Source organism: Channa argus, chromosome 6, assembly GCF_033026475.1.
Source record: "Channa argus isolate prfri chromosome 6, Channa argus male v1.0, whole genome shotgun sequence".
NCBI lineage: Eukaryota > Metazoa > Chordata > Actinopteri > Anabantiformes > Channidae > Channa > Channa argus.
In genome coordinates, this window is record NC_090202.1 from 4,835,070 (window position 1) to 4,861,862 (window position 26,793).

The 26,793-nt window shown below is 36.5% G+C and overlaps 1 protein-coding gene across 1 annotated transcript; it reads right to left on the reverse strand.

The window, feature by feature from the left end:
- Positions 1–3,613: 3,613 nt before the first annotated feature.
- On the reverse strand, positions 3,614–25,036 carry LOC137129060 (POU domain class 2-associating factor 1). The gene is made up of 5 exons (XM_067507869.1): positions 24,898–25,036; positions 21,847–21,974; positions 6,546–6,585; positions 6,150–6,442; positions 3,614–5,918 (listed from the first exon to the last, which is right to left on the reverse strand). The coding sequence occupies exons 1-5, from the start codon at positions 24,911–24,913 to the stop codon at positions 5,484–5,486; spliced, it is 912 nt and encodes a 303-aa protein (XP_067363970.1). The 5' UTR covers positions 24,914–25,036; the 3' UTR covers positions 3,614–5,483.
- Between the last annotated feature and the right edge of the window lie 1,757 nt (positions 25,037–26,793).

Consider the following 26,793-nt stretch of genomic DNA (forward strand, 5'->3'; position numbering starts at 1 on the left):
AATTTCTGCTGTTGCCCTTTCAATCAGGCATGGATTTGTATCATATTATTTCTCACAGAAATGTCACTTATCATATTTCACATCCTGTGAGAAGCGTGTGTCCCACTCCTCTCCTGCTATTATACACAATATGCTCTATGTTTCTGTCCATTACTGTTTGTTGCTCTTCTTTTTTTTCGCTCTCCCCTCTAAACTCACCCCAAACGGTCAGATCAGATGGCTGCCTGCCCTGAGCCTGATCCTGTGGGAAGTTTCTTCCAGTAAAGAAAGTTATTTCTCCCACCCATCATCTTTTTACTTGCGCAGAGGGTATTAGTTAAGGGATTTGATCTCTATTCTGCTAAAAGGTCGTGACCTCACTACAGGAACTGTCTTTGCACAACAGATTGCATTTTTTCTGTATTTTTTGTTGGTGTTGGCCAAATGTAGCAGTTTTTGTCAGTTTGGACTTGAAAGGATCTTCAAGCCACAGCCCCCCCTGCTGGGCAGAGGTCAATAGTGGAAACCTTCATTAGGCCTATGCCTTTTTGAATATTTTGATTAAAAACGCATTCTTTTTTATGTGATTCTTTTCAAAACATACGCTGATAGCAAATTAATCAAAACTAACATAAAGTAGAGTTATCTCAATTTAACAACTGCAGCCTCAGTGGATGACGAGACACATGGTGGAGTAGAGCGAGGCTGTATGCGATTAGGACATAATTTATACTGGTGTTTACGCTGCTTGGTGATTTTATCTCATAAACTGGTTGTTTAAGTGTCTTATTTTGTTGAAGTATAGTCAGGGACCTTTTCCTTTCCCTGTACCTTTCCCACACTGTGTTACGATCCTGGTCCCTGAGTTTAGTTTGTTCCTGTTTCCCCCAGCTTTCGCTTACTATTCCAAGCTTTTATTTTGAAGCCCCTGTCTTTAATCTGTCTTTACTACCAGTCATTAGCCCTAATTATTTTCAGTTGGATGCCAAAGAGGCCTTTAAGCATTGGCTAGGTTACCTCCCACAGCTGGAGAATCAGCCTAGTGTTTCAAATTAGTTTAAGGGTTCTCATCTCGCTATTTCTCCCCAGTGTCTGGGCTCCAGTAGCAAAAATAAAACTAAACCTCATACCAAATCGTGATCCTCCCCCAGTTCCTGCTCCTCTGCGTATCGCTGATGCAGCTGCAACTGCTGTTCCTGCCCCTGCTCTCCAGAGTTTCACCACTGCTACCGCATCCTTTGCTTTTAGCAAATGCTAAAAAAAAAAGCATGTCTGCTTTTGAGTCTGTGTCCTTTCCTGAGCCAGGCAACGTAACAGGTGCACAAAAAGGGCCTGCCAAGCAGCATGGATCTCACTCTCAGTCAACAAATCCCCTTTGCCACAAGAATTGATTCCAGACTCTGACCTGAGTCTGACTTGAAAAATCATCCGTTCTCGACCCTGGGTGTGCAACCTGCCTGCCGTGCCTAGGTTGTTGGAGATGCTATCTAACTTTAGGCATGAGGCTAAATTGAGACACCCCTCTATGGGCTCAACCACTGCCTCTTTTGTTCCTGTTTCTGGCTCCACTATTTCTCTTCCTGTTCCTGTCTCAACACCTCCTGTTTCCCGGCTCGACCATCGTCCTGCTGGTTCTTGTTCCATGTGCCAAATTGCTGAATTTTACCAAATTACTAAATTTTACTAGATTTATGGCTATCTGAAGTCAGTCAGTCAGGGTCCACTGGCACAGTGCACCATGCTGTTTCCAAGAAAAAACTTATATTTAAAATTATATGCACATCAGTCATGTTATGATTCTTTTTATGTTATGCTTGAAACACCTTAAAATTAGAATGGGGCAGATCCAGTTTTTTTCATCGCAGTGGCCTGATACATGGGCAAAATACGGTGGCACAAAGAAAAAATGGAATATAAAAGGTTTTAGACTCAAATTTAAAAACCTTTGCAGATACATTAAAGATACTGTGTTTATAAAGTGGTGGTTCCATCTGAGAAATGCTAAATTAATATATTTTTCAAAAATTTTATGTAGTCTATTACCTTTGAATAGTCAAACATGTAAAACAAAGTTGAGGATAGATATAAGCTTCAAGAAAATTTGAATGTGACAAAATGTATAAAAACAACTTAAAGGCACATGTAATTCAACATTATTTCTTTTAACCTCAGCTGTGGTCAAGTTAGTAAAGGTAAGTTCTACAGCAGGTACCTACCACCTTCTCACTCTGGCAGGTGTTGGCACCTGAGGTGGCCAATCAGACTTTGGTGGCGTACAGTGCTACCCTTGGCCTCCCCTTGGACCTTTCCCTGATTCACACAGATCCATGCAAATTTATTTATCTATTAATTCCAATTCTACCCAGTGTGTCCTCCAAGACTCTGAATACCAATGTTGTGATAGACACTGTTTGGATTTAAGCCTAACTTTTTATTTTTTCATAAAATATTTTTAATGTCACAATATGAAGAACTAATTTGGATTTTGAGAATTTAGTTTGCACCAGAAATGTCGAACCTAGATGGAAACACATATATGTACTATGTGTGAAAAAACAAAATGCTGACGGTTTGGATACTCATAATTTTTGACGCAATAACATACTTTATGTGAAAAGGTTTCATAGTGAGGTGGACAGTACAACAAGACAAAGTAGGCCAGGGTTCGACTCTGGTGTGAGACATTGTGCCCTTTAATGATGATGATGATGATGACACAACGTGGCGCTCATGGTTACTATAGTAAGGGAGTACGTGGGTGACAGTGTCACTGTAGCAATTTGTTTGATGTAATTTATCTTGTAACTTAACCTTACCCTGAAAGTGATTTTGCTAATCCTAATGCAGTTTTTGTTCGTAAATAAAGTTGTTCCTCTAGCATCAAAGGGTGGCACTCATGGAGCATCTAAAAGTAAAGTCAAAGGTACCTGTGGCAACAATATGACAGGATATAAAAAAGTGGGACAATTTGACGCCTTACGAAGAATCATTATATGTTGAGAAGGTGTTGGCATGAATCCTTGCCAGCCCACCTTACTGAAAACATGTTCCTGTGCGCTTGGTTCCAGCTAAATCCTCTGAACCCTTGGGGACTTATACAAATGTGAATGCAACCATAGCAACAGTTGTTGAGAAAGCTAATGGCACATTTTTAGCAGGAAGTTGATTTAAAATTTTTTGTTTAATTTCATATTGTATAAACCCCCTAAATTAAATGAAACAGAACCAACATTAACTTTTGTATCTCCCCCTCTGTCTCACTTTCTTTGTAACTTAATGCAGATATTCCCACTTACTGCCCCCCCCCCAGCTAAGTTTCCAGTGTGCAGTTGCTGCCTCTACTAATTTGCCTCTAATTCATTGCTTTTTTTATTTCGCCAAACTCATTCCAAGTGGTCAGGGGAGATATCATCTCTCCTGAGCCTGGTTGTGTGGGAAGTTTCTTCCAATGAAGGATTTTTCCCCTTCATCGCCTTTTATTTGCTCAACGGGGATTCGTTAAGGGATTTGTTGTTCTCTTTTATTCTGAAAGATCCTGGGTTCAATATAGGAGACGCCTTTGATATATAAATGTTTTTTAATATTTTTGGACAAGCCTGAAATCTAGTGCATAACACCCCTTTAAAGGAATTTTTCTCTCCCTGTCATTGCTGAGTATGATTCACTATTACACAGTTGTCATAAATGCCAGTCGTGATTTCAGTCCCCCTCATGGACCGAGGCACATTTGTTTACAAATTAAATGTGTTATTGAACCTGACAAAGAAAGTGTTAGGAGTCAAACAATGGTGCTGAATAACATGTTGCAGTAATATTAAAGGGTTTTAATGACACTATGATGTCTGGTGTAATGTGCGTGCTAACCACAAACTGAAATTCAGCAGCATTACAATGTTTCCACAAACCAAAATGTAACAGCTACCTAAAATACCTTACAAAACTTGAATTACCTTGAAAAAAGGGGAAATTTGGATAACGAGCGATCACCACTTCCAATGTCGTGTTAGTGTGTTTTTAGAAAGTTTGATACGTCTGCTAAACCTCTATATGACTTCATTTTGTGATGAGAGATTATGCATGGAGCTATGTGGTTCTCACAAGATGGTTCTGGGACAGGAAGCCAAAGTTCCATACTGCAGTTTATGAGCTTCCAGGTCTTCTGTTGTAATGACAGAGAAGCCATTTTTTATTAAACAAGTCAGTGAACCATCATAATAATTTTGAAGCTGTTTTTAATATAAATATATAATGGTGTTTTAAAACTTACTTTGTATAACCTGTTAATACAGGCAACAGAGAAATTGCTTCCCTAAGTTGTTTCAGTAGAAGTGGAGGGCCAACATAATCAGAAATTTAATGAAATGTGTATATATAGCTAATATGAAGCTTGTTTGGCCTGAGTCAAACTGAGTTTTTATTTCTAAATTTCCTCTTTGTGTCTCTCTATGTAGTTGCAGTGGAAGATAAGTAACAAACAAAAGCAAATCTTATACAAAGGCTCCAATTCCAGATATCCAGTAATTACTGGCTTTATTTGTAACCTGTTTTGGTAAAAAGTGATATCAGAATATACTATTATTACTATCCAAACTGCCTTTTGTAAACATCAGATACTATGTAAAGTTTTCCTGGGAATGTGTGGTTTTAACAGACATTTTGTCTCTGAGCAAGTTCACTTCCACTTAAACTAGTTTAGATAATTAGGTATAATTGTCCCTTGGCTTTGCTTAAAACTTGTCAGATCCCCTGAACACTTGTTTGTCGCCCTGTTCAGTATCATTGTAGCCATGTTGCTCTGTTCCCACATGACCTGTGGACCCCCAAATTTTCCGAACCCATGCAGTCAGTTACTTAGAAATACTTAGTTTTTCTTTGTTGTTAAACACAAATGTGTGGGAATATGTTCCAAGAACTGTAGCAATCATCTTCAGCTGTATTATAACACAGATTTTGTATGCATGGTTTTGTTTTAGATTTTTTGGAGCATTTCTGCCTTTATTAGTTACATGCTTGTTAACAGCAGACATAAAACAGGGGAATGATGGGGCATGACATGCAGCAAATATCCCCAGCCACATTTCAACCCAGGACATTGTGAAAACGTTGTATGTTCCTTTTACATTCAGCTATCAGGGCACCCAAAATGGTTTTGTTTTCATTGTGCTCTATTGGTGCATGGTACTGAACTACATTGTAATGAATTATTATTCCACAAAGCCCTTTTAACAGAAAAACAGGCTACAGTACCAGCAGTTCCGAGGCTTTGGGGATAGCTACAATATCTGGAGCCTGGCTATAATAAACAGCAATTTTCTCTATGTTTCATTTAGGTGCACAAGTGGTCCAGAATGCACTACTGTACAGCTTCAGCACTGTTACACTTAAACAGATGTCCAGCATTATTAGTCAAAATAATTAAAAGACATGTCCATAAGAACACTGAGCCTGAAAATACAAGAAGATTCACAATACTGGTTTCTAGGACAGACAAAATTAAGATATTTTTAGACATTTGGTATGAAAAGCGAATTGCTGTATGAGTCTTTTTCCTCCTCTTCATCATTTTCCTTGTTATCCTCCAGAAGTTTATCCAGTAGGTTTGGTGATTCTGGCTCTACACCCTGATCTTCATCCAGAGACTGACCTTGTTGTTCAGGGTCCAGTGGGTGGTCTGAACGCTGTGGAAGGTCCAGGATCTGGGGATGAGGGTCTGCACTCTGGGCCTCCAGTTGAGGGATCATGGTGGTCAAAGACATGGATAAGGGCATGTGCACCAAAGGGGATGTGGGCAGAGCTGCAGAGCTGGGACCAAATTGGACCCCTGGATTAGGCATTGTAGATATGGTGGTAAGGGGCTGGGCCCAAGGGAGATAGGTCAGTCCCGAATCTTGAAGCTCCATCTGAGGGAGGGAGGCTGGTGAGGGGCTCACTGGTATGGTCTATATAGAATTAAAAAATAACAAAAAGGCTACTGTTGATCACAAAGCAACAAAAACTATAACTGTGGCTCTTCTTTCTTTGGAACAGAGAGCAGATGTAATACAGAAAAGTAATTTCCCTCTCAGATGAATAAAATTGTTTGAATCTTGCATCTTGAAAATGGTAAATGAAAATGGAAATGCTAAGGTAACAGGTAATTTTAAAACCTTCTCGAAACACAGAGTACTCACCCCAAAATTAGTGAGTAGTGGTGTATGTGTGTAGGTCAGCATGGTGTAGCTGGGGCACAGAGTCTGCATATACACATCTGCAGTCAGTGTGGGGGTCGTTGGGTAGGCCAGAGTCTGAGCTGAGGAGTCTTGTTGGCTGTATTCAGGTGAGGACCATGGTGTCATGGCAGACTGTAGGCCAGCGGTGGTGGCAGGGGGCGGTGCTTTCCATCCCGTGTACTGCAGCCCTCCATCGGCCACTACAGCTGATGGCTCAGCTGTGCTGCCAGCAGTAATATCAGCACCAAAGATGGCTGAATTTTAAACATGCAGGTACACATGCTTTTAGTTACAGTAATCACTCTGGTAAATGTGTCAGGTAACTTTCACGTGCAACTGTAATAAATAAACAAGTACCTTGTGTGTATGTAGACTGGTGGTTGTGTGGAACCACATCCTAGGGGCGAAAAAGGTTACATAAATAAAAATGTTAGTTGAGTATGTCAATATTGCAGTAATTGCAGCAGAACTATAATCAATTGTTACTGTAGCACAAATACAGCAGATCACATGTTACTGTTGATATATAAATACGCAGTATTTACATTAGTACTGATCAAGTCCAGGTGTGAGCAGCCACCGAGTTAAAACTGTAATTGAAGTGAGTGTGTGTGTGTGTGTGTGTGTGTGTGCGTGCGTGCGCACATGATTGCGTTTGCGTGCCTGTCTTAGAGTTTTAAAAAAAACTATACCAGCATTAGCATATTTGTAGTTGGGAATTTCTTGATATGCAAAATTAGAGATCAGGTCAGAGTCAGAACGCAGATGATTCCAATTCAAGCACTGTTTTCAGACACAGTTAGACCTGGCTTCATCGTAGACAAATCCAGCACATTGAATTAAGGCATATTTTACAGTTTTAATCTCACTAAATACATATTTCCAATCAGGGTGTTTTTTTAATCAATGTCCACAGACTCATTTACTTCACTTGGTTTATTGTTCCCTCCCCAGAAGCTGCAACAATCTTATGAACAATCTTATTTTTTTTTTAAATCTAAACCCTCTTCACTACTTACATTTCTCACCTTCAGCTGTATTTACATGTCAAATTGTTTCTAAATTGTCCTTTTAATCATGTTGGAACATGATAGCTACCCATCACTTTTCTATCCATTATAACTCACTCACCAACTTGTCCTAACTGTGCTCAATACAAGATTCTGAATGTGTATTTGTTCTAAACCACATTTGGCCTTTTATGAGGTTTCACCAACAACTCATACCCATCTGTCAAATTCAATTCAATTCAATTCAATTACAGTAGTCCAACCTAGAGGTAACAAATGCATGGACCAGTTTTTCGGCATCACTTTGAGACAGGATGCTCCTAATTTTGGCAATGTTCCGTAGGTGGAAGAAGGCTGTTCTAGAGATTTGTTTCATATGTGAGGTAAAGGACAAATCCTGGTCAAAAATAACCCTTAGTAACACCTAGTACTCGAGGCCAGACTTATGCCATCTAGAGTAACAATATGATTGGACATCATATTTCTGAGCTTTTTGGGCCCAAATACAATGACTTCAGTTTTGTCTGAGTTTATAAGTAAAACACTGTGGGACATCCAGGCCTTTATGTCTTGTAGGCTTGAAGCTTTTTAACTGATTATTTTCAACTGGTTCCATAGATAAATATACCTGGGGATCATCAGCATAGCAGTGAAAATTTATGGAGTGCTTTCTAATAATGTTGCCTAAAGGAGACATATATAAAGTAAAAAGTATTGGTCCTAACACAGAGCCTTGTGGAACTCCATAACTAACCTTTGTGTGCATGGAGGATTCATCATTAACATGAACAAATTGAAATCTATGAGATAGATAAGATTTAAAGCAACCTAGAACAGTTCCTTTAATGTCAATTTCATGTTCCAGTCTCTGTAATAAAATGTTGTGATCAATGGTATCAAATGCAGCACTAAGATCTAATAGAACAAGTATAGAGACGAGTCCATTATCTGAGGCCATGAGAAGATCGTTGGTGACTTTTACCAGTGCTGTTTCTGTACTATGATGAACTCTAAATCCTGACTGAAACTCTTCATACAAATTATTCCTATGAAGGTGATCACATAATTGTTTTGCAACTACTTTTTCAATTATTTTAGAAATAAAGGGGAGATTAGATATTGGTCTGTAATTGGCTAAATCACCTGGGTCAAGACAGGGTTTTTTAAGTAATGGTTTAATTACAGCTACCTTATAGGCCTGTGGTCTATAGGGTCTAGCAGACAGGTTGTTGGTTTAGATGAGGTAATAATTGAAGTTAGCTCAGAGAGATCTATGGGTAAAAAGCAGTCTAACAGGGATTGGGGCCTTATTGATGACTCTAGCACTTTTTCCACGCCAAATGAGATTCTTCTAAATTTCTGGAACGCCACTTCCTTTCTAACTTTCGTGTTGCTTGTTTTAAGTTGCGTGTTTGCGAACTATGCCGTGGAGACCACCTCTTCTGGTTTACTGCCTTCTTTTTCAGAGGGGCAACACTATCGACTATTGTACGTAGTGAGGGTGCAGAATTGTCAACAAGATAATCTACTTGTGCAAGAGTAACATTAAGGTGGCTACTTTTCATTGTATTGACAATTGGTTAAGCAAATGATGAAAGAATAATTTCTTTAAATTTGTTGACAGCTTTTTCACTTAAGCATCTGCTATAGTGGAATTTTTCCCTAACTGCTGTATAGTCCGTTATTGTAAATTTAAATGTTATTTAAAAATGGTCAGACAGAAGAAAGTTGTGCGGAGATATTGTTAAATTATCCGTTTCAATTCCATAAGTAAGAACAAGGTCTAAGGTGTGACTAAAACAGTGAGTGGGTTTATTTACATTTTGGGAAAAACCAATTTAATCTAATAATGATTTAAACACAATGCTCAGGCAGTTACTGTCAGCATCTACATGAATGTTAAAGTCACCCACTATAATGACTTTATCTGTACTAAGCACTAAATTAGATAGAAAATCAGAAAATTCAATCAACAATTCTGAATAAGGGACTGGAGGACAGTACACGATAACAAATAATAGTGGTTTCCTTCAAGCTCTTCCCACATCTTTTATATCTTTTATCTGCCCTTTTGTTGAAAATCCTTTTTTGCAGTGCAGCTTATTATTATTGCTCCTCAACCACATCTGGAATGAATTATGTGAATCAACTTCCCCAAGTGTTCCTTCTACTCAAAAATAACAATTCATTACTAACATGTTTTATGTTACACAATAAATATAACAAATTTATATACGGTTCATATAATATAATGTTATAAATCATATAATGTTATAAAAGATGTAAATATTATGAACCTAATGAATGTGAAAACATTAACAGTATTCACACACAAGTTGTCCTTTGTTTTGTAAAAAACAACTTTTGGGTTTGAGTCACACAATACTGTGAATTTGTAAAATTTTTAGCATGCAACAATCATTGTTGGGCCACAATGCATTATTGTTTATGCAGTAACACTCCAGCACTGATTAACACAGTAACGCATATTTAAAATATTGTCTCTCCATCTTTCAAACGTAATTTAAAAGGGATTCTAATGTGTTACTTTTGACAGGATGTAATAAGTAAATTAATTATATTAAAATTCAGAGAAAGAACCAATGAGTAATATATTACATTTTTGAGTAGTGAGCTCAACACTGGCAATGGTAATCACATTTCTACACAGAATACATGAAATAATTGTTTTACACAAACCATTATTTACTGGGTAGTTTCATGCTGCAACTTGTATAGACGCACATTGCATTCCCAGAAAGCTCACTCTATAAACTGATTCATGGGTTTCCCACAGCAATAACTAAATTATAAGATTTATACCACCCTGGTGGCCTAATTTATGAATGGGTATTTGTTCGAAACCATATTTGTTGTTGGTGCTCTTCAACAACATCTGGAATTACTTATCCACATGATCATCCCTAAGTGCTCCTTCTACTCATAAAAAACATTTTATCACTGTAACAGAATTTGTGAAACCTGACTGAAAGCTCATACACAGAATGTTATTACAGGTACTCCACCTAAAAATAACTTAAATGTTACTTTTGAAATGAAAACCAACATTTACAGTAGTATTTGTACTGTATTTTTAACAAAAATAATACCACCAAGTGGTAATGAGTCTGTGCCTGATTATGTTACAATTAAATGAAATTACAATTAACTTTTTTAATGTTGTAAAAACCTATGCCAGTAAAACATCACATAAAATGTGGGTCTCAGTAGGACAGAGCTGGTCTAACATGTGTAGATGGATATTTCATTGCTTTTATTTATGGTGCCATCAGGTGCACATCTGTGAGTCACAAGAACAGATGTTAGAGCTTAACACAGAATAAACTAGATAATTTTTTTCCACAAATCACTATTTACTGGGTAGTTTTAAGCTGCAAAGTATTGGACTTTACATTGCCAGAAAAAAAATTGATTCATGGGGTTAGTGAGTAACACTTAAAATTAAGATGTTTTCCATCGTAAAAATTATGTTTGTTCCGTATACAGTACATGTTTTAATCAGTTATCAATTTCTAGTAGAAATACTGCTACCTTCTATTCTTTATTAGCCAAGATTTTTCTTGAAATTCTTCACACTTCTCTTGTTTAGGTTGACACCTTCATTCCCAATTTAAATTTATTAGAGGTAACAGCAATAATTCTACTAAATACTTGAATACTGGATTAGCCCAAACCTTCTCTTCATGGTGAAGTAACAAAACCTGACTTACCTGCTTTTTTAAACTTTTTTATTAGTAGCATCTGAGATTCTTAATTATGCCACAACTTGTTTTGTTCTTTACTAATTACCTCCCTTTTTCATACCTTACCTTCAAACTGGAGTAATGCTTTTAACTAATGCATACATTTGATTTCCTTATGGCCCTTCTTCATTTTGCTCCCAATCTTTTGTATTCCGTCTTTTTTTTTTTTTTTTTTTTAGATGTTTCCTCAGTTTCCCATTACCTTATTTCAAAAACTAGATAAATTACAAGATTTATTCCACCTTGGTGTAATTTGTTTTTCATTTGGTGTCTTATTTATTGGAACATACATATACAAATCTTATAATCTTATAAACATATTTTGAGCCATTTTATTTATCTAAACCCTCTTCACTATTTACATTTCCCACTTTCAGCTTTATTTCCACCTCAAACTGTTTCTAATTTGCTGTTTTATAATTGAAATGTCTTGGTCAAACATTCTTGACCAATTTTCTTCCAAATGTGCTCACAGTTGAGTTGAGGCTAGTTGAGTCCTCATCACATTTCTATCGATTATACTCCACTCACCCACTTGACCTAAATGTGGTGAGATAAACATTATGTCAATACAAGTTTCTGAGTGAGTATTTGTTCTGAACCATATTTGTTCTTCCATTATTCCATGGAAGCTTCAATTCACAACAAAGTCATCTCGAGGCACTTTACAGAATAAAATTAAGACTATAAAGATGTACAGAAAAAAAAACAATTACACCCTTGAGCAAGCCCCAGGCAACAGTGGAGAGGAAAAACTCCCTTTAACGGAAGAAACCTCCAGCAGAACCAGGCCCAGGGTGGGCGGCCACCTGCTTTGACCGTTTGGGGTGAGCGGAAAGGGGGATTTGAGAAAAAAAGCAAAAAAGCAACAATTGTTCACATTGTCTTTACCACAACTCAGTTCTTGAGAGTTGAAAACTCATTTCCAGGGAATTTTAACAGCTGTGATCTTTCCTCTGTCCCTCTGAGAAAATTGGGCGGGTTCACGCCCTCCACTTTCCTCACTGCCGATGTATAGGTAATTACATTTTCCTGACTCATTTCCTGTATTTGTTTTTGCTTTTATATAGTCTGGACACCTGCCAAATGATGCTAGACACTCTTCCCCATAACTGCCACTTTTTATAGAATTGTGGCACACAGCCATCCTTACCCCAACATCTACTATGATACTGGCTTCCAGACACACCTGCTAAATAACCATATCTTTGGCAGTTGTACTGTCACACGTTTCATATGGTCTAAATCTATACCATATGTAACCAGAAGAGACTCATTCTGTCAGTTTCTCCCCTTTGAATGTGATGAGCACAGGGGTCTTATTTCCATTATTTCCATGTGTTCCAGCTTTTATTAGCATATGACACATTACCTACTTTCTTCTGTAGGGCATTTAAAAGCTCTAATAGATCCAAATCCTGATCCCCCTTGTAATCATTTCCTTCTTTCCCATCAATCTTTCTTTCCTTATCTTAGTGACCTGAGCCACTATGTTGTAAATTTTACCCTCTCTATTACGGCGCTCTTGTTATTAGCACCTCATTCACCTTCATGCCCACCCTCCCCCATCAGGTAGTATCCAAACCTGCAGGCATGGGCTGCCTCTTCTGTCTAAGAGGTTGTTCAATGTGCAATGACCACATTATCTATTCCAACCTGAAATTCAGTCCTGCATCAAACGTTGTTTGCTCGTACAGCTTTCCCCCAAATTCAAATCCTACCTCCCACTTAACTTATTATCAGAATTTTAAAACTTATGGGGTTTCAAAAGTTAATGTGCATGAAGCTAATCCTAGTTTACATGTTGTATTGTTTCTTCTCTCCTAGACACTTTTTTCACCTGCATGTGGCCTGATAGCTGGTTGTACAGTGTTCTGATTCAGTTTAACATCCCACTTGTCAAAATATATAGCATTTGTTATTTAAAAATCTGTGTGGCTCTTATTTTGCAGTAGAAACAGGAAATAAAATATAGAGAGTGCGATAGAAATTAGTCACAAATCCCAGAAATCGATTATTATTTTTGAACTTGCGTGTATATGGGTCTATGGGTTTTTAAACTTTGTTTTGGGTTAAATGCCTAAAATAAGGGGTAAGTTAACGCAAGGTCAAGATATTTTTTTAATGTTTTAATGTCCAACATTAAATTCATCAGTCAATACCCCACTTGTGCTATCTTAAGTAAGGAAGTAAAAGTAAAATGTATTTATGTAGCACCTTTCACAGATAAAATCACTTTTGGTTTACAAAACGTAAAAGACAACTTTCGGGTTCGTGTCACACAGTACTGTGAAATTAATTATATTAAAATTCAGAGAAAGAACCAATGAGTAATATATTAGATTTTTGAGTAGAGAGCTCAACACTGGCAATGGTAGACAGATCAGGCACAAAAATAATTCCACCAAGTAGTAATAATGTTGTGGGTGATTGTGTTAAAATGAAATAAAAATGGAACTAACTAAAAAAAAAGCCTTTTTTTATGTTGTAAAACATAACATGACAAGTGGGTCTCAGTGGGACAGAGTTGGTCTAATACATGTAGATTGTTGTTTATTGCTGTTTGTTCACAGGAAAACAGTTTCCTTACTTGCACATCTGTGAGCAGAACAGACACTAGAGCTTAACAACACAGAATACATGGAATAATTGTTTTACACAAACCATTATTTACTGGGTAGTTCCAAGATGCAACTTGTATAGACGGACATTGCAGTCCCAGAAAGCTCACTCTATAAACTGATTCATGGGTTTCTCAAAGCAATAGCTAAATTATAAGATTTATACCACCCTGGTGGCCTAATTTATGAATGGGTATTTGTTCGGAACCATATTTGGCCTTTCATGAGGTTTCACAACTAACTCTTACCTGTCTGTCAAATCCTAGAACGTCTTCCTAGATCTTTTGCCCTGCTTCTTCATAGAAGTCCCCAATCCAAAACACTAATGTGCTGATTTTTCTATTTATTTCCTCTAACCACTCTAGTTTTAAGTGTAGTTTAAACTTTAACTGATGCCATCTCATTAATACATAATCTTTTTCTTACATTACACAGACTATTTCTTGCAGCTTATGACTGGATAAATCTAGGTCAAAATTAGTTGGAATATTTGCTTAGGAAAAATTTATACATATATATTCTCAAAATTAAATTATTTTTCTGATGTAAATGATGCTTGATAACACTATGTTTCTTAAAAACAAAGACTTTTGTAAAATTTCTTCAAATTCCTTTTTTTTTACAGTGTGGCTTGTTGTTGGTTGCTCAACAACATCTGGAATTACTTATCCACATGATCATCCCTAAGTGCTCCTTCTACTCTTACAAAACATTTTATCACTGTAACAGAATTTGTGAAACCTGACTGAAAGCTCATACACGGAATGTTATTACAGGTACTCCACCTAAAAATAACTTGTTACAATGTTACTTTTGTTGTTTCCATGCCAAAGGCTGATGGGAAAACCAACATTTACATTAACATTTATTCTATAATTTTATTAATTTTAACAAAAATAATACCACCAAGTGGTAATGAGCCTGTGCCTGATTATGTTACAATTAAATTACATACAATTAATACAATTAACTTTTTTAATGTTGTAAAAACCTATGCCAGTAAAACATCACATAAAATGTGGGTCTCAGTGGGACAGAGCTGGTCTAACATGTGTAGATGGTTATGTCATTGCCTTTATTTATGGTGCCAACAGAAAAAACTGTTTCCTCAGTTGCACATCTGTGAGTCACAAGAACAGATGTTAGAGCTTAACACAGAATAAATTGAATAATTCTTTTCCACAAACCACTATTTACTGGGTAGTTTCAAGCTGCAATGTTTATGTACGTTTTAATGTCCAACATTAAATTCAGCAGGCAATACCCCACTTGTGCGATTTTAAGTAATAAAGTAAAAGTAAAATGTATTTATATAGCACCTTTCACAGATAAAATAACTTGTGGTTTACAAAATGTAAAAAAGAGAAAATAATACCTATAATAAAACTTCAAATATAAATTGAAACACAACTACAAAAAAGATGCGACCATAAGAGTCCAGTCAGCTAAAAGCTCATCTAAAGTAGAGTGTTTTCAGTTTTTAAAAGAATCAGCAGAATCAGCTACCTGCAGACAGGGCAGGGTGATCCACAGTCTGGGAGCCACTGACTGAAAAGAATGATCCCCCTGAGTTTAAAATGATGACTGTTGACCTCAATGCTCTAGAGGAGCCATAAGGGGTCAGAGGTCAGAGATGTACTCAGCAGCCGGGCCATGAAGGGGTGTGAAGGGGGGTGCTGTATTGGGGTAGATGATAAATTAGGTGCTTTGACTTAATACATATATATATATTTGATCATGAAAAATCATTTTGGTATGTATTGCATCACAAAATCATAGTACATGCCTATTTTTGGGACCCCTCTAATTTGGGGACCCCAGGCAATTGCCTGTTTTGCCTTTTTGTAAAGTCTGCCTTAAATAAACCAAATATCACTACAGAATATAAAGTAAAGAATTTAGCTGCAACCAAATGAAAAGGTTACCTCACAGAATTACCATACAGCTTGGTTGACATGTGTATCTCATTGTATTATGCTTTGTGCGTAATAATGTGAAAGGTCAGCATGTTCTCTTTATTAACATAATGATTGTAGACTCTGGGATTTGAGAGTTTTTAAAATAAGATTAACAGACTTTACTGCCAGTTCATAAGTTCTCTTATTTTTCTTTTTAGAAATAAAAACGGATTATTGCTCCTCAACCACATCTGGAATGACTTATGTAAATTATCTTCCTCAAGTGTTCATAAACAACATTCCATCACTTCAACCCAATTAGTGTAACCTGACTGAAAGTTCATACACAGTATGAACATTTGTTCACACAAAACAAAATTTGTGTTTTGTATATTGCTTTCCCACAGAACTGAATTTTGTAAAAATTTGGCGTGCAATAATATACCGATTAGCCACAACGTTAGTACCACCAGGTGGTGTTAATTTTGTGGCTGATTGTGTTAAAATTTAATTTGAATTTGATTTACTGAAATAATATGTCTTTGTACTAATGCTTGGTATGAAGTGGAACTATGATTGTTTTTCTAAGTTTGAAACGATACCCGTTCATATGGATTGATACCATTTTATTGGTTATTTATTCTGACTTCTGAAGAATCATTTATTTCTATTACTCAAACGAATTAAGGTAACAACTTGCATGGGCATTTTAAAGTAGTATGTAACTAAATCTAAATGTTATATTTACTAATTTGAAAGTTACTAAGCTTATGTAACTTTGAAAGGTAGGATGTAGATTTTACCTAACATGCATGCAAATTGTTAGGTACAGTCAACAAATTCGTTTTTACAGTGCACAGCGCACGCACTTGTTCCACAGTAGAAGAGACTTTTTCGAAGAAAGAGGGTGGAGTCTGACTGCACCCACAGGTGAAAGTAGATCGGAAAGATTACAAACAATTCTCAGATCATAAAGAGACCTGATGAGTGAAGTTTATATTTCACAACAAGATCTCAGATTGAGGTTAAACAAATCCTCAACTCTCAACAACATGGTAAAGCCAAATCAAAATGCATTCTCAAGATGGCTTAATATAATTAGGCCATTTTACTCAAAGAAATCTGTCTGAGCTAATGGAAATATAATTTATTTTGTTAGTAAAACTGCAGCACAAAGTTGATGAACACGTATATTAGCTTCAGCTAAAGTCTATGGATTAGTCACCCATCACTTACACTGAGATAGCTTCATTTGCTGCCACTATGGAAAGCAAACAATATGTGAATGTGAGTACTTATTAGATAGACTGAAAAATTGTTAACTTTTTCTTCTAAACTAACATGTTGTGCTTTGTGTCCTTGTTAAGCAGTTCAGTTCAGCAGATCAGCCACAATATTAATAATAGTGTTGGTGTTGTTAATCAACACATACTCGTTCTTCTTTTTAAAATGAGTTCTGAAAAAACATCCATTGATGTTATGATTCACTATAATTTTGTAGAGTGGTTTGAAATAAGCAAGTCAACTTTGTTTACAAAGATTTTGGATAACAATAAAGGTTTACAACATGAACAAATAAATAATAAATTAATAAACAGCAGACTAACAGACAAAGTGAATAGTGACAATTCATTGTTTGTTCTAATGTGTCAAAGATTTGTTGAAAATATATTCATTTAGAAAATGACGCAACTTACTTTTAGCACTAGTTTGTTAGCACTTGTACTTTTCTCTATGAGCGATAGGGACTTTGTTTGATGTGTTGTAAAAAGTTGCCTGAGAATAGCTACTACAATTTTGTAACCACTCTGTCCACTAAAGATGATCCTGTGATCTGACTGTAACTTCCACAACGGCTACTAATGGACCTTAGATTCGGATTATTTTGCCAGTTGCTCTCTCCAAGGTCAAGAACAAACCTTATCTCTCAGTTGGTGTGGAGTGTTGATGTTTAAAGCCACGAGTGCCAGTCCGTGCAGTGTTGGCTACTGAGCTGTGAAGATGTTATCTGATCAAAACAGTCAATACCTACAGATACAGTAAGAAATTACTGAACTTCCCAGAAATAATCATTTTGAACTTGCATTATTTATTCATTTGTTGTATTGTATGTTATATATTGCTATAATTTTAAGAGGAATTTCACAGGAGCAAAGCTCTAAATATGCTACAATTAGCGAAAAGACTATTTTTTCATTTGTACATGTCAAATTGTTTTTCTGCCTATTTTTTACTTTTTTAAAAATCTAGATTAAAAGCACTCAATAATTTAACTTTATTGCGATAAAACTTTTCACAGCTTTATTTCTCATTGTACAGTGAAGGTCGCAACATCACTTAACTGTATCGGAGGAGGAAAGTCTTTGACCTGTATTAATTCAGTTTTAATTCTACGGTTCTGACCGTAGCTGCTAGAAGGACGATAACCCCTGTTTCAGTTGACTATAAGTATTTTTTTTTTCTTTCCTTATACATTTCAGAGTAATTTCACGCGGAGGCTACAAAGACCAAATGCATCACCTCACATTGCCTTTGCTGATTCAAAGAAGTGTGTAATTCTTTATCACAAGATTTTTTCCTGTTAATGATGATAAGTGGGTAATTTTTTATTGTTGTGTAAATAGGACCAATAATAAGGGTACATTGGACAATACAAGTCCCCTCTAAGTACCTGGTGCACAGTGCCTTGCAGCGCTTCTTACAGTAAACAGAATTATGCAATTACCACCTATGGAAGTGTAGTGGCTGTTGTCACAATATGCTACAGTGTGACACTACAGAATAATGGTTTCAGTTTACATTAAAGTCTTACGACAGAGCTCTCTCTTTATTTAAGTTTCTAAGTACTAATAGGCTGGCATCATAGTACTGTATGGGCCTTTATTTCTTAATGGACAGTCCCAGAAAGTACTAGAGTAGTAGACAAACAAGTATACTACTAGTAGATTGACATTAACATAAAAAGTTAAATACTTTTTACTTAAATATTGTCTCAGTTTACTTGATAAAATGAACTTTATGAACTTCCAGGGTTGTAGGGGGAGGTAGCCGCTCAGGGAAACACCCATGAATAAATAAAGGTTTAAAAAAATAAAGCCTCTATTGAAAGACATGTGTTAGCACAGTTTTAAAAAATTGAGTGTATTTGCGCATTATGGCCCATTTAAGGGGAACCTGGAATCTTCAGTGAATGAGCTGCACAGTACAGCCTGGAGTGAAAAACTCTCGCAGCAGCAGAAGTGACCACATTGACAACTTTTGTCAGCATTAGGATGCTGCTTGAGCAGCTGATTAGTGTAAAGCTTTGACCGAGAATTATAGTTCCCCGTCATTCCACCAAAGACAGATCACTGAACTTTTATTAAAGTGACAAGAGTGATAAGAACAATTTATCTAGAAGAAAATGTTTAACTAAGGCACATTTGCACAGAAATAACCTACAATTTTGTTCATAAATGCATAAGTTTGAACCTGATTTCCTGCCAACAGATTTGGTGGATCTTGTGGAAAGGGTGATGAGTCAATTATAAACCAGTCATAGTACCTGATGTAGTAAGGTCACTGTTTAACTGTGAACTTAGTGCATTTGAACAAGACAGATTTACAAACACCAGCATGTGTTTGTAAATCCGGGATCAAGCCAAATCCGGGTTAACTGTAATCTCCAGTATGTTGTGTCAACCAGGCTCATCAAATTTTCAAAACAACAACAACAGAAAAGAATGCGATCTGTAATATGTAATGTATGTACAAGTACTTACTGTACATGTGTACATTTTTCACATACCTGGACTTTATTTAAGTAGAATTATTTATGGCTACTTTGACTTTTCTTCCGCTGTTTCTAAGAACAAATCTCTATACTTTCTACTCCACTACACCTCAAATCAAAGTTAATTTCAATGTTACAATCATGCATATATATTTAACAATACAAGATTAAATTTTTTATATGAAAACAAACCAATAGCAAGACAGGAATCACATCAGTCACACCAGTCATGCAGGCATAGTGTTAGTCCCTACATCCTTTCACACTCAAAAGATGGATGCTGGAGAAGTTACCACATCGTAAACAAACCATATTTTCTAAAATGCTAATCTCACTTTCTTATATTAATAAAATGCTCCCAGTTTAGAACCAACCTCTAGCACTGATGCACCAAAATATTTTTTCAGATTTGGCAGACAGAGTGAAATGTCGGCCTTGTGGACCCCTAGCTATGGTGAAGGTCTGGCAAAAACAATACAACATAATTACTAAAACTCTGTTTTAACATCAGTGCCTACTTAGGGTGGTGTGTTTTGTTTTCTGCCATCTAGAGTACAATGATTTGAAAGGATGAGTCCTTTTACAGTTTAATAAGAAATAAGTAATTGGTCCTTGTTTTGTTTAAAGGTCTTTCCGTTTGATAGTTACATTTAAAAAAATCTGCAGTTCTGTTAAAAAAAACAAATCTGTTATGTAACTATATACTTTTAGTTTGGTAAAAATGTAAATGTTTGTTTATTTGTACTTTTACCTAAGTGCAACATTTGAGTTTCTTCCACCACTGTTGACATCCAGCCCCTCTTAAGCTCTTTTTTTCTAGCAAGGTGTGCATGAAGGGAGTTTAGGCATTTTGCGTGGTTGTGTGTTTGTGTGCATGTGCACGTTTGTATGTGAGTGCTGTGTCTTTCCTCTTCTGGTCTGGCAGATGTAATAAATAGGTGGGAGGGCTCTTTGGCAAAGCTGCAAGTCATTTTGCATAGGGCTGTGTGCCCAGCCCTGGAGCCAAGTAGGGAATGGCTGTAACTGCCACAGAGAAACACCTGGATTATATAAGGACAAAAGCCCCCCCTGCTCTGGGATAGCCCCTGGGTCCTGACTGACTAACAGCCTGATGTCCCTGCAAGGACCCTTTCTTTAAGCTATGTCGATTGCCATAATACACCCAGTACCAAAATTACACCCCCTTCTTTGCTCCAGTGAACATTCTGACTCTGTAATGTTTTAGTTTCTGCTCATCAAAGTAAAGTTTTTTTGACTAGCAACTATGTATAACAGCGGAACTCCCTGCTGCAGCAGACATGACAAACACTGATTGGTTTTACCTTCATGACATTTCAGAATAGTAAAGAACGTCAGTATGGAGATAAATCATCACAACGCAATCACAGATGTATTATTAGAAAGGCAACATGGTATTTTGATTTTATTTGGTAATACATCAAATTAAACTTGGCAATATGTTCATGAGTATGTCATAAAAAACAAGGGAAAACACCCCTCCCCAAAGAGTATAAAGTTCATGACCTTGAGTTTAAGTAACAACTTAGTTGTCACTCCTAAAGATGTTGTTTTCCAGATAAATACTTCTTAAATGTTATTATGCTCCTATTTGTGTGTGTGTGTGTGTGTGTTTGTGTGTGTGTGTGCTCAGTATCCTGTGCTTTTTGAAAGAACACTTAAAATCTCACAAAGCAGAGGGTTGCAATGTTTGATTAGTCCAACTGCAGTTAATCCTTGATAATAACCCTAACATACTGTGACTGTTGCTACAGTAGTTCATGTTCTGCATATTTGTTTAATGACTAATGATGCTGTGATAAAGATACAGGGAAAAATTTGGAGGGCTAGTAAAATTCTTTGGAAAGGGCGGAGGCCCACCATATATTCCAGAAAAAGATAGGGAACTTATGTTTATTAATGTATTCATAGTACAGAATGTTATACACATTGTTAAGCTTAAATGTACAGCTCATTGAAATTTCCATTTCTATTTCATTTGAAATGGAAAAATAAACAATAATAGATGCTTAAAATTTTAATAAATCTGAATTTTAATAACCAATAATTGATTTTGTTTTGTTTAAAATTTTAATTTTTTTCCCCTTTCGGCTTATCCCTTGAGTTCAGGGTCACCACAGCGGGTCATTGTTCGCATGTCCATTTGGCACAGTTTTTAAGCTGGATCCCTTTCCTGACGCAACCCTCCCCAATTTCTACCCAGCTTGGACCGGCACTGCACATTGGGGATTGGAATTTTGTTTAAATAAAAGAAACTTAAATACGTTAGGAAACATTTTTTACTTTCAAATAAAATTTTGAATGTGTTCTAATGTGTAAAACATAATGTAAAAATGTACCATTGATTACTGTAATTATGGTTAACCATGTACAGTAACTAGTGGTAATTTTTATTATTTTAAGCACTTTATGTGTTGACAGGTGGTTTACCCATAATGATACATCTCCGTTTTGTATTAAAACCACCATAAAAATTGGTACTAATGTATTGGCTGATTAGTGCATATTAATTAACCAAAGTGCACAATATGATATCATGTCCATAGGCCTCCATATTGACATCATGTGTCCTTACCACAGTAGGGGGTGCTGTTTTGGTGCTGTGTGGCTGCAGACTCCTCTTCCTCCTTAGCAACTCTTTGACCGGGTCTCTGACTCGAACTCCTTGGTAAGGTCTTGAGCGAGTCAGTGCTGCCGGTGGTGCTTGAAAGGTCAATAACACAGAGACAAAGAGAGATAGATATGACTTTGGTTGTCTTTTAGATGGAATGACTTTAATGGGTTCACAGAGTTCATGAATGGCAGTTTAGCTCTTTGAGGTGAAAGTGTTCTGACCATGAACATGGATAAGAGCAGAGTTTGAAATGAGAGAAGAGGTTACAGGATGTGTTGTTTGGGTTACTGGTTTCAAATGCAGCAGATATAGATATAAGACCATAGTCCGATTGCAAATGAATACATCTCATGCTCATTAAATCGCTTTCAACTTACATTTACAACAGTAATTTTAGTCAAAACTGTTCTTTCAAATTTCATATTTCTTGTCCATTCCAAATAAATGTTAAAGTTATTATTTCAAATTGCATTACTTAAGTCTCAATATATCATAGCATAGCATCATAGCATAAAAACGGGAACTATGATTATAGCAATTGTTGTTATTTTTGCATTTAAATGCATGTTATATTATGACAGCTTAAAGTAGTAGTTCATTAATGTATATACAATTTCATATAAGCAGTTTTTTTCTTTTTTCTTTTAAGAAACAACAAAAACTCTCTGCTTCGTTATCTGTGGTGACAACTGATTTACCACCACAATTCAGATTTTCTGTACAAACGCACTTATATTTATTTGAATTTCTTACTGATAAACCTGTTTCCTCTAGAGCTACACTGACATACATTCATGCTAAATCCCCTCCTAGTGCATCCATATGTTTACATCCAGTGACAAGTAAAGCTGATCTGTGAGCAAAGAGGTTTTTTTTTTAATAAATTCAAAGCAACAGCGCAACACATGTAAAACTACCGTAAAATGCATTTAGTCAGTACATCCTGAGGCTACAAAGTCAGTACAAATTATGGCGTTTCCCCGACACAGCAGATAGGGGAATTTCTGCAGTTGGCGGATTATCTACATAAATGCACCTAAACAGCTTTAGTAGTATCCTTTGATATTAATATATTATATTAATATAATAAATTTGAACATATCCAAATATGTTCTGGGCCCAGTATCCCACTTAGGCACATGAATGAATCCTAGATACTGTCAGTGGAATGAGGAAATAGATTATGTATATTGAAATATATATTTTGAAAAGAGGGCATCATGTTTTGATCTGGTATCTGGTATCTCAAAATACATCCATGCGCCATGTTACTAGGCTCAGTAGGTCATTATTATGTGACTTAATGCACCAATATGCCAATTTTGTTTAGGCACAAAGAAAGTTTGGGTTAAGGAAAGATTCTTGTTAGGCTCATAACGAAGATAACTACTATGACTAATGATTACAAAAACTGGTGTGTCGTTTAGGTGTTTCATCACCTATTTTAAATATGTCTCCACAAGGACTGTTCTTATAAAGTGCCACTCTGGCATTTGTTATAATTCTGTGGCTGCTAAATGTCACTAATTGCCCACAGATCAACTTTGACAAACCACAGGAAAATCCTCTAGAGCACAGCATATTTTCTATGGTAAATTGAACTTTCTTTCTTATAGGTCCTAATTAGCTATTGAAATGCTAATATGTTACTGTTTTCACAAAATTCTACTCTTAAATCCAATGTTTGTAAGTCTGTAAAAAATATTTATTCAAAGACTGAATTTGGATTTGGATAATGTCAGACTGAGTACTGCTGTAGCCTGGTAAGGCTGCTGTAGCAATATGCCATTGCAGGATAATCAAAGTGTTAAAAATGACTAAAAACGATTGCTGGTTAATGATTACTACTGAAAATATTTTAATAAAAAAATATGATCAATAAGTAAATTTTTCAAAAGTAAATTTTCATGTGTCAGATATGTAGGCTGCTGCATATTTAAAAACAAAACAACAAATGAGATAAAAAGATAAATGCTACAGTAATAATCACGGAAATGAAACTTAGTTGAACAAAACATGTTGTTGTCTTTCACCTTGTTCAGTTTTAAACAATGTTGCACAGAGACAGACAGACAAACAATCACCATACATGCACAAGGACATCACAAAAGAGGAAGCTCCACAGCTGTGCAGTATTTTACTGCCTGCCACCATTTTGCATATCAAGATTATAGCTCTAATACCAACACACGGCCGATTTTCAAACTACTACCTTCCTCTTTCTAAAAGAGTCTGACACAGTTCACAGCAGGAAAAGTTGTTACACTGTTGGTCCCCAAACAATTCAATTTGTGCCTAGATTAGCTTGAATGTCTGTGCCATAGATGTGTGTCGTTGTCCAAAAATGATTCAAGTCACTGATGGAAATATAGTGATTCAGATCATTTGAGGCACCATTTTTTACAAAATGTCTAAACCGATTGGTTTGGAAAGAAGCACCTCGTCACCCATCATTGCGGTATGTAAACCTGACGTGTTTTTAATCACTCCTGGACAACAAAAGAGGTCTGCGGCAAAGACGAATAAGCTAATTCACTTTGCAGACTGAGTGGAAACTTCACTGGTGGTTAAATATAGGGGATCGGGACCAAAATGACCAAGTTATCCTTTAAAGTAATTAAAAACAACAGGCTAAAAACAACACCAAACATTTCAACTTCACGTAAATCTAATTTCTATTGTATATCCCCTGTATTAAAATGTTACGCTTCTCGAAGTCTATCTTAAGGCTTTTGTACTGGATTCTATTGTATGCAGCTCATGATACTGTGTCAACTCAAAGTGAATAACCAACAAAGGTGTATAAAATATTAGATGAAACTCTTTTTTGAACTAGTTTTAATTAAAAAAATCACTTGTCCTACTATATTATTCACTAAAGTCAAAGTAGATTTAATACCTCACAATTGTTATTGCACGTAAAAGACACTGTAATAACAGGTAGTGGTAAGGATTTTACAGTCTGCATGTGTCATGTAAATAACACAACATGCTAAAGTATGTTGTACTTACATTTCTCCCAGTGCATACTGCCAATATCTTGCAAGTAAACTAAAGAAAATCAAAGTGGCGGGTTGTCTGACATGCTTTATAACAGCCTGCAGCAAGCTAATAATCCCCCTGGGAGGCCAAAGCTTCTCCAACCACAAGTCTCCCTCATGCATTTAGTTTCACTGTTTATGCTGTTTGAGCTGAATCTTAACTACAACTTATAAAACTCTTCAAATAGCAAAACAAAATAGGCCCCAGCGATGAACTGTAACACAGCTGAACAAGTGAAGAAAAATAGTGTTAATGCATTTAAATGCATCGCACATAAAGGAGAAATAGTGTTGTTCGTGTCCTCCTAGTCCTTCCTTATTCAAATCTCAATTTTTCTGAGAATCATATTTTTTGTTTCAAAGGAAGCTGCCTGAAATCTGATAAAAGTCCTGAAGTCAAGTCAGTCACAAAAAAAAAAAAGTAATTTTAAAGGGGTTATGGTATAAATGTAATTTAGTTTAAAAGTGATGTAGCACTCAATCAGTAACAAGACTCCAACCAAGTTGGTGTGTCAGTCCATCAAAGTACTTCAGTAAAGGATGATCTTGTGCAGCCTTTTCTCAAACACCACTCAAACACTTTCTCAAACACCGCCGGGGTCAGGGTCTCCAATACTTGGTCGACTGGGAGTTACGGCCCAGAGGAACGCTCCTGGGTCCCACGGGCCTGGATCTTGGACCCTAACAGCACCTGCTCTCCCATCCCTGTCTGTTTGTTTTTCCTCCCTAGTGCACCTGGGACTGCACCGGCGGCCACACCTGCATGCACTCATTCGCCCTAATGACAGCAGTTCATAAACTGGTCTCCACACCACAACATCACAAGTTGCCAGATCGTCTCAGTAACCTTCACGGTACTCGAGTACACTAGGCTTCTTAAAACTAACCATCATAGAATTACCTACTCGTTCATTGTGTCTCCTCACCCACAGAACCCCCGGCCGCCCTGCTGCTTTAGTAAGTGAGACAGAGTAAAGTAAATAGTAAATGACTTAATAAGTGATCATCAATTCGATTTATTCTGTCTCACTGAAACTTGGTTGCAGCAGGAAGAATATGTCAGTTTAAATGAGTCAACCCCCCCAAGTCATATTAATTATCATGTTCCTAGAAGCACAGGCCGAGGTGGAGGAGTTGCAGCAATCTTCCATTGTAGCTTATCAATAATTCCTAGACCTAAACATAGTTATAACTCATTTGAGAGCCTTACTCTTAGCCTTTCACACCCAAACTGGAAAACTCAAAAACCACTATTATTTGTTATCGTGTACCGTCCTCCAGTCCCTTACTCAGAGTTTTTGATTGAATTTTCCGATTTTCTATCTGATTTAGTGCTTAGTACAGATAAAGTCATTATAGTGGGTGACTTTAACATCCATGTAGATGCTGACAGTAACTGCCTGAGCACTGCCTTTAATTCATTATTAGATTCAATTGGTTTTTCCCAAAATGTAAATAAACCCACTCACTGTTTTAGTCACACGTTAGACCTTGTCCTTACGTATGGAATTGAAGCGGAAAATTTAACCATATTTCCTCACGACTCTCTTCTGTCTGACCATTTTTTAATAACATTTGAATTTACAATAACAGACTATATAGCAGGTAGGGAAAAATTCCACTATAGCAGATGCTTAAGTGAAAAAGCTGTCAACAAATTTAAAGAAATTATTTCTTCATCATTTGCTTCACCATATGTTAATACAATGGAAAGTAGTCTCCTTAATGTTACTCCTGCACAAGTAGATTATCTTGTTGACAATTCTGCCGCCTCACTACGTACAATACTCGATAGTGTTGCCCCTCTAAAAAAGAAGGCAGTAAACCAGCAGAGGCGATCTCCATGGTATAGTTCACAAACACGCAA